Source organism: Elephantulus edwardii, unplaced genomic scaffold (assembly GCF_000299155.1).
Source record: "Elephantulus edwardii isolate Elephantulus edwardi_28Jun2011 unplaced genomic scaffold, EleEdw1.0 scaffold00077, whole genome shotgun sequence".
Classification (NCBI taxonomy): domain Eukaryota; kingdom Metazoa; phylum Chordata; class Mammalia; order Macroscelidea; family Macroscelididae; genus Elephantulus; species Elephantulus edwardii.
The window spans coordinates 1,934,582-1,947,544 of NW_006399827.1; the positions used below are offsets into that span (position 1 = coordinate 1,934,582).

At 46.0% G+C, this 12,963-nt stretch overlaps 1 protein-coding gene and 1 pseudogene across 1 annotated transcript in view; both read right to left on the reverse strand.

Annotated features, from left to right (window-relative positions):
* SCPEP1 (serine carboxypeptidase 1) overlaps positions 1 to 12,963 on the reverse strand; it is a 35,577-nt gene that overhangs the window by 1,773 nt on the left and 20,841 nt on the right. The window contains exons 6-11 of the mRNA XM_006889259.1: positions 8,581 to 8,618; positions 7,174 to 7,302; positions 6,025 to 6,118; positions 4,480 to 4,593; positions 2,037 to 2,174; positions 1,214 to 1,377 (exon numbers count right to left, since the gene is read on the reverse strand). Coding sequence (XP_006889321.1) covers positions 1,214 to 1,377; positions 2,037 to 2,174; positions 4,480 to 4,593; positions 6,025 to 6,118; positions 7,174 to 7,302; positions 8,581 to 8,618 — 677 coding nt within the window. The remainder of the gene's footprint in view (positions 1 to 1,213; positions 1,378 to 2,036; positions 2,175 to 4,479; positions 4,594 to 6,024; positions 6,119 to 7,173; positions 7,303 to 8,580; positions 8,619 to 12,963) is intronic.
* LOC102844494 lies at positions 10,749 to 12,958 on the reverse strand (annotated as a pseudogene).

Genomic DNA, 12,963 nt, shown 5'->3' on the forward strand with positions numbered 1-12,963 from the left:
TTTTGTTGTTTTTATTGTGGTGGGTTTTTTTTTTTACTTTATTATATTTTGTGTGTGCTGTCAAATCAGATCTGACTGGTATAAGAGGAGAGTGCCCCTCCTTCTCCAGCACAGCATCTGGTGGATTCAAACCGCATACCTCTGTGATTGCAGTGCAGCTTCTTGCCACTAGGCCACCAGAGCGCCCTTGTTGTTATTTCTTAGCACGCCTGATCTGCTTGGAGAGCCAGGACCAACTCTCCATTCCTACACTTTATTACACCCATCCTCTCATCTCTCTTCTGATTACCTGACAGTCTTCAGCTGACTCTATGAAGCATTCTTGCACCACTTGTCTGCTACCAGAGTGGAGCATCTTAGGTAAAAAATCTGGTCATTTTACTCCTTCACTTAAAACTCCTCAATAATGCTCAATTTCCCATAGGATAAAGTTTGAATATTTAGCTTGTTATACAAAGTTCTCCATTCCAGCCTCCTCTCTGGCCACTGCCCTCCACCCCTCTCCAGGGCTGCATTTCCACAAAGACACCTCTCTCCTGTGTCCAGTTCCTTTTTTTGCTTCTCGTTCTAACTATCCTTGAGGAACCAGTTCTCTATATCCCCAAGCTGGACCGGCTACCTGCTGTGGGTTGATTTGTGTCCCTCAAAAAGATATGCTGAAGTCCTGGTCCCTGTGACTATGACCTTATTTGGAAGTAAGGTCTTGGAGATGTAAGTAGCTAGCATGAGGTCATTCTGGCACAGAATGGGTCCTAAGCCAATGACTGGTGTCTTTACAAGAAGAGAGGAAACAGATAAAGAGACAGAGGAGGCACATGATGTGATGATGTTGGAGGGATGCAAGCCAAGGAATGCCGAAGCTTGCTGGAAGCTACCAGAAGCTCCGAGAAAAGTGTGGAACAAACTCTCCCTTATGACGTTTAGAGGAACTAACATTTTTATCTTCAACTAGTTTTTATCTTTCAACTAGCTTTATCTTCCAGCACTGTGACAGAATAAATTATGTTGTTTTACGTCACTGAGTTTGAGGAACTTTTTCATGTCACTCACTGAAAACTAGCACAGCACTTTTCTTCTGCACTCACTCCCATCTTAACATTTTTCCTTCACGTCATCAAGTGCATTTGCCTGCTTGCCTCTCCAGACTGGGAACCTGAGGCTTCACTGTCGGTACTGTTTCAGGTCTGGTACAAAGGCTGCCTCGCTCTCTTACCATGTGCCCAGCTTTTAGAATCCAGTAGAAAGTCAGGTTCTCATAAGACTTGACGAAAGCCGACGTTTCTGATGATTTGGGGTCACTGTACAGGGCTTTCCACTTTAGCTGACTGAACTTGGACAGTTGTGGCCACTTGAGTTTCTGTATCCAAGACTCCTGACCTAGCGAGAGGGACAAGGAGAACGGCGGGTCATAACAGGAGGGTGAAGCAGGAAAAAAAATGATCAGGTTCTATATTGTCGTCTGACTGAATGTCAAGTGGAAACCAATTCATAGCTGAAAGCTGACTCTCCAGTGGGTTTTCAGAGGCTGTAAACAGCATAGCAGTAGATTGTTCATCTTTCTACCTGGGAGCAGTTGGTAGATTCAAACTGTGTGCCTTAGGGTTGGCAATGCAACTCCGTACTACTAGGCCATTAGAGCTGCCCCAAATCATTTAGGGTTTAGCTTTAACTCACTTTGCAATGCTTAACATCTAACTGTGAGGTCGCATAAAAACCAGGCATCCCTTAATTTAACAGTGCATTTGTCCAATGGCTGGGACAATGTTTTCTTTTTTAAAAGCTATTTTGTGGTAGAAATGGTAGTTTTGTTTGCTTTAAACTCTAAGGACTCAAACCTGAAGGGATTTATTCTTGTTGGAAGGGTCACAGTCACAGTTTTCTCATTTAAAAAAAAAATTAAGGTCAGGGTAGATTGACACAAAAGGAAATGGCCTTGCGCCTGGCATTTAAATGCTGCCCGTCAAGAATGACACACCCAAGGCCAGCTCCCATCCAGGAAACTGCACCCCCCCATACCTCTCAGGGTCAGCTCCTACCCATGGTGTCCACAATGAGGTCAAGCTGTCCGTTATACACGGTAACATTGACGCCGACTTCCAGCAGCTCATCCACGATGTTGATGACGGGCTTCATGAAGTCTTCCTCCATGTACAGAAAGACGTTTGTAGCCTGGGCTGCACGGGAAGAAGGGGGGAGAAGTAGAAGCTCAGGATCTGCTGGAATCAGAGGCTCCTTCTGGCCCAGAGCATCCTTGCCTCTGGATCCTAAAAGTAACAACTATGTGACTCCCAGCAAAGACTGGAGGTGCAGATGCTCCACAGACAGGTCCTCCCTCCCCAACCCAGAAATCGGGGCCAGGGCTGGTGGAGCAGTGGGAAGCACAAACTGCACACGGGGTCTATTCATGCAGGAGCCGGTGAGGAGAGCCAATTCCACTTTTTTTTTTAAATTTTATTTTACTTTATTATTTTTTGCACATGTACTGTCAAATCATATCTGACTGGTACAGGAGGAGATTGCCCCTCCTTTTCCAGGAGAGCGTCTGGTGGATTTGAACCGCATACCTCTGGGATTTCAGTGCAGCTTCTTGCCACTAGGCCACCAGAGCTCCCTTGCCGATTCCACTTTTATGGAGGGACTTAAGTTTAGAGCAGACTAGCGCCCATGGAGAAGGCAGGGGCTTAGGAGACATTCTTTGGGCTGATCCTCTTAAGGAATGAAAGGGCTCTAAGCCAATATTTATATTCTTCATTTGTGGAATAAGACTAGATGGGGAGCTCTGGTGGCCTAGTGGCAAGATGCTGCACTGCAATCCCAGAGGAACACGGTTCGAATCCACCAGATGCTCTGCCGGAGAAGGAGGCGCAATATCCTCCTGTACCAGTCAGATCTGATTTGACGGTACACGCACACAAAATAATAATAAAAAAAAAAGACTAGGGCCAAGGTCTAAGTCGTGAACAAGTACAGCTTGTACAGCTGCCTCAGTGAAAACCCAAATCCGACACCTATGCATTCAGGGCTGTTGTTAGCAGCCTGGGAGATGTTCTGACTCATGGAGACCTCATTCACAAAGCAACATAATGCTTCCCAGATCTGCACGAGTCCTGCCATTAGCTGGGGACAGGACTGTGTTGATCCTGGCTTATTTTCAGAAGAAGAGCATCAGCGCCTCTCTTCTGAGTCTGTCTTAGTCCAGAAGCTCCACTAAAACCTGCTTGACATCAAAGCAACACAAGAGCCTGTGCTGAGGACAAGCCTGCACTGACAAGATGAGAAGTAGCTGCAAACGAGGTGCAGGGGCCAGGAACTGAACCTAGTCTCTTACATAGAAGGTAAGGAACCTGCCATTAGCCCACCGCTGGCTTCTCACTCTGGGCTAGGACTCAGTAAAGTCAGGTGGACAACAAGCTCAGGTAACAGATCGTGCAAGAGAGATCCCTGTGGTTATCAACACCATATTCACAGCAGTCTCGATGCATTTGCAAGCTACTCCACTAAGCAAGCACTTGACAAGCAATGGTGCCCTGCTCCTTCACCACCTTGGAAGGGAAGGAGTCTGAAGGCTTTATTTCTGTGATGATTTAGGAAAATGAGGCTCAGAGCGACTGAGAAATATGCTCAGGATGAAACGGCTAGTCAGTGGCAAGTTGGGCTATGAACTCAGCCCTGGCTCACTCCAAAGTCTGCATGCATGCAAATCAGAACACTGAGGAACGTTGGCCATGGACAGCTTGTCTTTCCTTAACCATTTACAGGCACATCTGGGGCTAAAGGGAGTCTTCTCTATCAGTGATCTCCTGAAAAAAATACAGTCCTCTTATATGGTCCAGTCATATGGGCAGGCAGGGTCCCTGTACCCATGGTCTTGAGACTGGATGCATTAAGTTCTCCAGCATCAGGATGCATGGAAGACCAGACAGAGAAAGGTGTTCAAAATCTATTCAAGTACATGGGCATGTATGAAACCCTGCAAAGGTCCTTTGCCTGGAAATCATACCTGCTATGAACTTGAACTTAAGTATGGACATTTTTTTACTACAAAAAAATTTCAAATTTACACAATGCAAGAGAGAAAACTGTAATTATTCCCAGATACCCACATCAAATTTCAATAATTCTTAGTTCACAACCAATCACATTTTATTTCAGTTTCCACCAACCCTTTCTTTAAAAAAAATTTTTTTTACAAAGCTTGTACACATTGTTTTTCACACCAGATCTTTCCCATTTCCTACACCCCGCCTCCCTCCACCCATCAAACTCTATGATCTTATGATTATCAAATAAATTTTTGACATGCTGTTCACTATACTGATATCTGCTTGTCCATTTAGAAGATACGGACAATAAATAAAATTGTTTAGTCTGCATACCATTGCCACCAATAAAATCCATTTTATACATTAAGGTCTTTGAATTGGACCCCTTTTATCCCCCAAATGATATAAAAGGCATGTAATGAGGTCATATAAATACCTCCCCAGGAGTAATCCTCAGGGATGATTTTGAGCTTCTTTCTGATGGGGCCATTCATGAGCTGACTCAAGGCATCTTGGTGCAGGTATCTCAAGTGGTGCTGATAAAGATGCCCTAAAACCAAAGTGGCATTCAGTGAGTCAAAAGGCTGGAAAGAAAACCAAGAAGACAGCTTTCCCAAACTGCTGGAGAGGCTGGGCACAATAAAGAGGGTTGGTCTCAGCTGGAAAATGAAAAGGGTCACCTTGACTTTGAGACCAGAAGAACCAGCTGGTGCCGGGCTACCACTGGTAAGCACACTGAAAGGGATCATGACAGAAGATCCTGGGTAGAGTTGGGGGAAATGTGGAACAAAACCCCAAACCAGTAGAGTTCAGTAGAGATTGGCAGAAACCGCAAGAGCATGGTCCTTATGCCACCTTTTGACCCTGGACAAAATTCACCCTTGTGGTTTGACTTTCTGCCAAGCAACACTAACATCAGGGAGCTATTCAATCCTTCAACTACCCAACCAGAAAAGGTAAAAGAGCAGCATTTACCCCAGGGAAAACTCCAGAAGTTAGGAAGGGGTAAGACAGGAGGATTAATGAAAATGAGACTCACAGGGAGGAAATGGGAAGAGTGCAGTCATATTGTGGGTACTGTCATTAGTGTTATGAAGCAAAATGTGCATAAATGGTTGAGTATAAAATTAATGTGCTTTGTAAACTTTCACTCAAATCCCAATGTTTTAAAAAAACAAACATGATAAAGGGTCGCATTGATGTACCCCACATGGAGGAAGAAGGTTAGAAACAGGCTGAAAGTAGAGATAATAATGCTTGCATTCTATCTTCTTGTGGTCATCCAGATTCCCTTGAATGACCAAAGGAAATCAGCTAAGAATATAATCTGGAGTGTTCATGCAGCCCTTATTGGCTTACGGAGGGAGGATGTTGGGTAAGCTGGAAGACAACTGAAATAAATCATTAGAATAGATACTGTAATTCAATGTAGAAGACTTGGTGTTCAAATTTCAAATACAGCACACTCAGTGCTATAAGAAAGAAGTCAACATAAAAAAGAAAAGACTACCTAGTGTATGTCTTCATTTATATGAAATGTTCTTACCTGTGAAAGATAGATCAGTGGTTCCTGGGGTTGAGGTTGGAAGAGGGAATCAACTACAAAGAAGTTCATGGGATCCTTTCAAAGTGGTGGAAAGGCTCTGAATCTAAACTGTGGTGGTGATGTTTGCACTATAGTGACTGTACTAAAAGCAGTGATTTGTGCACTTCAAGTGGAAGGTTTTAAGGTCTGTAAATAACTCTTTGCCGTTGAGTTGGGACCCTAGCTGACCCTCCAGCTGATTTTCAGGGGCTGCAAACTGCACAGGAGGAGACTGCTCATCTTTCTCCCATGGAGCTGCCAGTGGATTTAGCAGTACAACCTTCACTAGACACTAGACCCCCAAAGTTCCCTATGTTAATAAAGTGATTTCAAAAACTTGGTATCCCTTTGCCAGTAGGATGGCAGAGGGTCTACCAGACTCCCAGATGCACTCACCTAGATGGCTCTGGGTGAATTCTAGACTCGACTCCTTTGCAGACATGGGGGTGTTTTTAGTTAAGATGTTGTAGAAGTTCACCCCATCCGTGTTCTGAAAAATGAAAGCATGTTTGGCTGTTGTTTTCCTCATTTGCCCATGACTAAAGTTTCTAAACAGAAAGAGTGTCCACCTAGCTTATCCAAGGACAGTTTAGCTTTGTCAATTCGTTCGGAGAACAAGAAACACAGCTCTGACTGACAGCTCAGAAACAAGCCGGGCAGGTCCACTCTCTCACTGGTGGAGAACAGTTCACACGAACCAAGTTCATGTCCTAGAAAACCAGGGGCCTGAGTTCATTTACACGAGAACAGTGCTGGCCACGCCGTACTGGAGTCAGAATGTTGCTTTGAGAGCCTTGAAATAAAGGATATAGGACTCCAAACTATACACTGCCCTCTGCAGATCTTACTCTTTCTTATATAATCGATACATTCAACTAAGGGACAGGACAGGCCTGTGCAGCTTTCTAATGCTGTGAAAGGGCTATGTCCTGGTGGTTCAGTGGTTAGGCACTAAGCTGAAAACAGAAATGTTGGCCCTTCTAACTGCCTGGTAGTTCCAGAATAGAAAAAACTGCCAATCTGCTCCCTAAAGATCCTCCCTCTCTCCCTTTCCCACTCACATTGCTGTCAAGTTCGACCTGATTCACAACGATCCTTCAGAAGGTTTGCAGAGGCTATAAAGAGTTATGAGTGGCGATTTCTCTCTCAGAGAAGCTGGTAGATTCAAACTGCCTAACATTGGATTGGCAAAACAAGTCCATATCCACTAGACCACCAGAGCTCTCCTAACAATTACAGCCTATGAGGCCATTCTACCCTGTCACATAGAGTCTCTATCGGTCATCAGCATCTAACAACAACAAAGAAGGCTACAGTATTGCTGCTCTGACTTGTCTGGCATTAACCACACAGTTTATTGTTCTGACTTGCAATAATTTTTAGAATAGGTGGAAATTTCAGGATAGATCCCACTTCTGTAAATACTCACCACGTGAATCCTTCCCGCCCACCCCCACAAACCCCCCGCTCCCTGCCCCGGGCTCCCCAAGTCCTGTACACTTGGGAAGAAATCAAATGGGTTATCCCAGCCATGTCCCCCTTTACCTGTTCAATGACCAATTCTGCTTTGCCCCACAGCTGGGTGGCTTCCTTGTATTTCTCACTGCTTATAGCATTCAGGACTTGCTCGGCAATACTGGACACCTTAGCCAGACCCTGGTCATCCAGAAGAGACTAGAATGCAAACCCAGAACAAGGAAGGTGAGGGAAAGAGAGGACAGAGAAAGGGGAGCTTCCCTATGAAGGCACATCACCACCTACAGTTCACAGCAGATTCTACTGATTCTACGCTTTACACTTTACAAAACACATGAACATGTAACCACCACCAGTATATTTACTTCATTAGAGCTGTCCACCTTAAAACCATGTTTAGTGTGACCACTAATCTTAGCCAGAAGATGATTCAAAGACAAGAGCTATAAAATATATTCTGGAGAAGAGTGGGGAAGTTTGAGAATGGACTAGATCTTAGATTATATTAAGAAATGATTCTATAATAGAAATGTTTTAGCAGTGTCATGTGCAAAAAGTATAATAAATATTATTTTTGTGGAAAAGAAAAAAAAGAAATGATTCCTTTTCTCAGGGAAGATAATAGCCTTGCAGTTATGTAGGAGAATGGCCTTACAATTAGGGGCCAAATTGACAACAGCAACTCAGACGACGACACAGGAACTTTAGGGAGAGTGAGTTTATGCTCATGGAGGAAGATGCATTCAGAAAAGGAGGGGGGAATGATTACACAACTCAGCAAGTAATCGGTGTCAGTAACAGTGAGATACCGTTGGGACGGGTGCAGGTTTTGCTGTGTATATTCTCGGCCAAAATAAAACATTTTTCTAAAAGGTAGAAGATTTTTAAAAAGGTTATTTCTTATAAGCCACAACACAGTTGAACCTTGGAAGCCTCATGCTCAGCAAAACAAAGTCATGTGCAAATAAATAATAGTGTCTCACATGAAAGAAACAAAGATATAGAAACTAAAGATTGTTAATGGTTACTGCGGATAAGACCAAAAGGAAGAGGTGGAGATTTTGCTGAGAGGAAATTGACTTTATGCCAACTGAAGTAGAATGATTTGGAACAGGATAGCAAGAGTGTGGTTAGAAAGCCTTTGAAGAATGTCTTCAATGTCATCGAGTTGTACATGTGGAAATCATTGTGGTGACATATGTTATGTATATTTTCATCATGAAAGAACAAAAACATTGTTTTGTTTTGTTTTTTTTTTAAATATTGTTTCTTGTGCTTAGAAAGAGAGGATAAGCGTTGATGACTCTGCCCCTGAGGCTGAGGCTTATCAGCCCCAGTATGACGTGGCCTGTGGTCCCCAAAGAGCAGGAGCCATTATATTAATGGCAGCGTTAACCACACAGACAAACCTGACTGGCCTCCTCCTTACTGAGGGCGGGACCGAAAACCCGAGCAGGTGAGGCCCCGCCTACTCACCATGCTGTACAGGTAAGGTCCCCAGGAGAGTACTGAATCTAGAGGAAAGCACAGATGAACAAAATTAGTTTAGCGTGGCGCTGACTTTGCAAAGAAAAATCCAACCAGCGGCCTCCCCAAAGCAGAAAGCGTGAGAGAAGCAGAACACAGTGGCTCTGTGTTAAAAGGCTCCTAAACTCAGCGGGGCCCACTCGCGAGATGAGCTGTCATCTCAGCGGCTGGGAGGCGGGGCCAGGGTGAGGGAGAGGCCCTCTGTCTGACTCAGAAGGTTGATGGCAGGTTAATTTGGTCTGATATGGGCCCAGTGAGTGTGTCACAGACTGTGATGGCATCTTCACTGGCAGGCAGTGGGTGGACAGGTGGACGCTCTTATCTGCAGACTTCTAGGCTTTCTGACAGCTTAAAATACCTCCCCGCCCTCACATTTCTGCTATGCATCCTATCTGCTCTTCCTGCTTAGAGGGACTAGCTTCGCCAAGGAGCTAATTAAGGAAGAATGCTAATAAGTCATCACGTCAGTGTCTGTGGTTACCGTGCCAATCAATTCATTTCTGTTCCATAACAGAATGCATTAAGGACTATAGAGGCAGCAAGGGGCTTTAAAGAGAATAGATGGGTTTAGTTTAGACAACTAACAATTTCCATAGCACTTGGTAAGGTGAGTGCCACGGGGAAAGATGTGCCCACAAAGCACGAAAAACCTCAATCTGTAAAACACATATGACTGTACTGACTCCTCTGCTCAGGAGCCTTCAATGGCTCCCTAGGACACAAGTCACTCTCAGTATATATTTCAAGGAACCTCGGTTCTGTAGGATTTTAACTTGGCCCAGTGGTGAGAATCTTTGCTTTCTTGATGTTAAGCTTCAATCCATATACGAGGCTGCAATTCTTGATTTTCTGTAGCAAGCACTTCAGGTCCAATGCCTTTGAAGTCATGTAAAATATGATTCCATTTTTTTTTAATTTCTTTTTTTAATGTGTGTGTATATCGTCAAGTTGGATCTGACTGGTACAGGAGGAGATTGTCCCTCCTTCTCCAGCAGAGCGTCTGGTGGATTTGAACCGCTCTCCTCTGGGATTGCAGAGCAGCTTCTTGCCACGATTCCATTTCTTTACTGCAGACCTTATCAGAGCCTTTTCTTTTTTCTGTTGTTGTGTTGTTTTTCTTTTTAATTTTATTATTTTTTTGTGTGTGTACCATCAAGTAGGATCTGACTGCTACAAGATCAGATTGCCCCTCCTATCCAGCAGAGCCTCTGGTGGATTTGAACCGCACACCTTGGAGATTGCACTGCAGCTTCCTGTCACTAGGCCACCAGAGATTGCCCCTCTCAGAGCTTTTTTTTTTTAAAGGTTTCAAGTTCAATAGTCACACTCTCTCCAAATACAAAAAGTAGTTACAATTCAACTGAACACAGAAGCTGTGTGCAAAGTTATGGGGAACCGAGACATTGTATAAAAAGTTAGGTCAAAGGTGGCTTTTTGGTTTGTTGGGGGTTTTTTTTGTGTATTTTTTGAGGGTGTGGCTCTTCCTCAGTCACCTGAAGTCAGCAAAGAGATGAAATAGCCTATCAATAGTTGACCCACAGTAAAAATTGACAAATTCTCAAACTAAAAAAAAAAAAAGGAAGAGGGAAAACATAATTACAAAAGAAAAAAGATCTGTCACTGCCTCCTCTCTGCATTTTGCTCATGGGTTGATGGTTTGTTTGTTTTTGGGTTTTTTTTAAGTTTTCAATTTTTTTTCTTTTTTTTTTTTTAAATCCTGAAAAGTAGACAGTAAAACAGCTCCTGGAAGAATTTATAACAAATTGCATGAGGGTCTGGGAAGATGAAGGGCCGAGGGTGGGGCTGAGTGAGTGTGAACAGCAGGAGTCCTCAGTCACCCAGCTTCACTGTACCAAGGGAGGGGAAGGCTTTTTAGTCAAAAAGGGAGGAGGAAGAGGAGGACATGGGAACAAACAGAAGATAAAAGCTCATTGTTGCCTGTTTGAATCCAGAGAAATGCCAGGCCCCTTGTGTGGAGCCCTCAGTTGGGAGGCAGCTGGCTGGAGGGAGTCAGCCCTGGGACGACCTGTCTTCCAGCACCACACGACCCAGTGGGGGCATCAGCTGGGCCAAGGTGGCGCTGGTAGAGAAGCGGGCAGGACCTCCGGGTGCCCTGGCTACTGTGTGCTCGTGCCGCCCTGTGTGCTCCCAGCGTAGCTACTGTAGTCGTAGTTCCCGTAATATGGCGGCCACTGGGCCTGGTTCTGATAGTACTGGTTCCACTGCTGGGCATACTGCTGATACTGGTTATAGCTGGGCTGAGGGTAGGTCTGTGCGGTGGGAGGTGGCGGCGGGGTGTAGGGGGCCGGGGTGTACCCGCCGTAGCTCCCGTAGGTGTAGGCAGGTGGTGGTGGAGGTGGAGGTGGTGGGGCTGTGTAGGCCTGGGTGTAACCTCCCTGGTTGTAGGGTGGCTGGCTGTAAGTTGGCTGTGGAGGGCTGTAGCTGCTGACGGTAGGGGTGCTGGTATTGGCGCTGGAGCCAGGGATGGTGCTGTTCTTGTTGTAGGTGCTCGGCACAGGGGGGGGTTCCGAGCAGGGCTGTAGCTGGGTGGTGGTGGGGGCTGCTGTGGTGGTGGCTGTTGCTGAGGGATCCTATTGTAGCTGCCTCGGTTGTTGGAGTTGTTGTTATCCCGGTTGTTGTTACCCCAGCGGTTCTGGTTGTAGCCACCTCCGCCACTTCGATTGAAACCTCCTCGGTAGTTGCTGCCTCCACCGCCACCACCACCTCGGTTCTGAAAGGCTCCTCGGTTGCCACCAGGGGGCCCTCGGTTGTCGTAGCGCTGGAAACCACCTCCACCTCCTCTGCCCCGGAAACCACCACCACGGTTGTCAAACCGCTTTTCAGGGGGTGGCCCGGCCTTGCGTCCTTCTTCGTTGTACTGCCTCACCAGCTTGTCTGCTTCCTCACGCTGCAGCTCAATGAACAGGACCTCATCCAGAAAGTCCCCTACGTCTGGCAACGTGAAGTTGGCTTTCATTTCTAACACAGCATGATCAGGGACATCCTTTCCTTCCTCATCCGCTCGCTTTATTGTTCGGTCCTTCAGGTCCTCGTCGGTGGGACAAATGACAATAGCTTTACGCTGGAAGCCTTCAAATGGTCTCATTTTTCGTCTCTGGGCAGATCCATAAACATTTGTCTGATCTTGCGGGCTGCGATCTGGATGAGGCGGTTGAGGCACTGGGTGGCTTGCTGGATCAATACGTCCCATCGGCCAGCATAGTTTCGCTGTCGGTGCAGGCCCATCACCCGCATCTTATCCATGATGGCATTGGTACCCAGGATGTTGTACTTCTTGGAGGGGTTGGAGACAGCATGTTTGATGGCCCATGTGGTCTTGCCAGCAGCAGGCAGGCCTACCATCATCAGAGTCTCACATTCTGCCTTGCTCTTTGGTCCAACAGTGCCCCGGATCCGCTCACCAAGGGGAAGGTGCTGGATGAAGATGAAGCCTGGGAGGACGGAACAGTAGGGTTCTGCTCTCTGGCCAAAGTTAAACTCCACTGCGCAATTCTTCACCAGGACATGAGGGTAGAGGGGTTGGCCTCCCAAAGCTTCCTTCTGGATTCGGAAGGCAATGCCCATCCACTTTCCGTTCTTGGTAAAGGAAAGTTCCACATCATTCCCACATTCAAAGTCCGCAAAGCAGCCAATCACATCATTCTCTGCAAACTTGTCTCCATAGTTTTCAAACCGGCTATTGGTGGATTTCTTCCCAGTGCCGCCATAGCCATAGGAGAAAGGCTCTTCGCCTAGCTGAGTGCTGCAGGAGTCCAGGGACCAGCCAATACGGACAACATGTGGGTCAGGCTCTGTAGATGGAAGGTGCTTCATGGAAATTTCCTCATTGATCTTCATTTCAAAGCACACTCGACCCCTTCTGACCCCATAGCTGGCTCGGGCTCCTGACCATAGGTATGCAAATCCCTCAATTGTGAGCGGATAGCCGCTACTCCTTAAAGTGAAGGTCGCAGTTATATGTGTCAATGGCAACAAGGGTGTCATCAAATTCCTCTTCATCTTCTTCAGCTGGAGGCTGAGGAGAGCGGCCCCTCCTATCCTCTCGGTGCTCAAAGTACCCCCGTCCCTGGTTTTCTTCATAAGGCCTCTTACGACCCTGGAATTGTAGTCTGTCTGGCTTGGATTGAGATGCTTCAGAGGGTAGGAAGCTGGTGGGTACTTCCTGTTTCATTTCTGTCTTCATTTCTGGGCGATAGGCCCGCTGCTGTGGCTCCATTTCCAGTGGTCTTCTGTCATAGCCAGCCTCGTTCTCTTGTTTGATGACTTGGCTCTCATAGAATTGGTTCTGCCTGGTAATATTGTCCATGACAT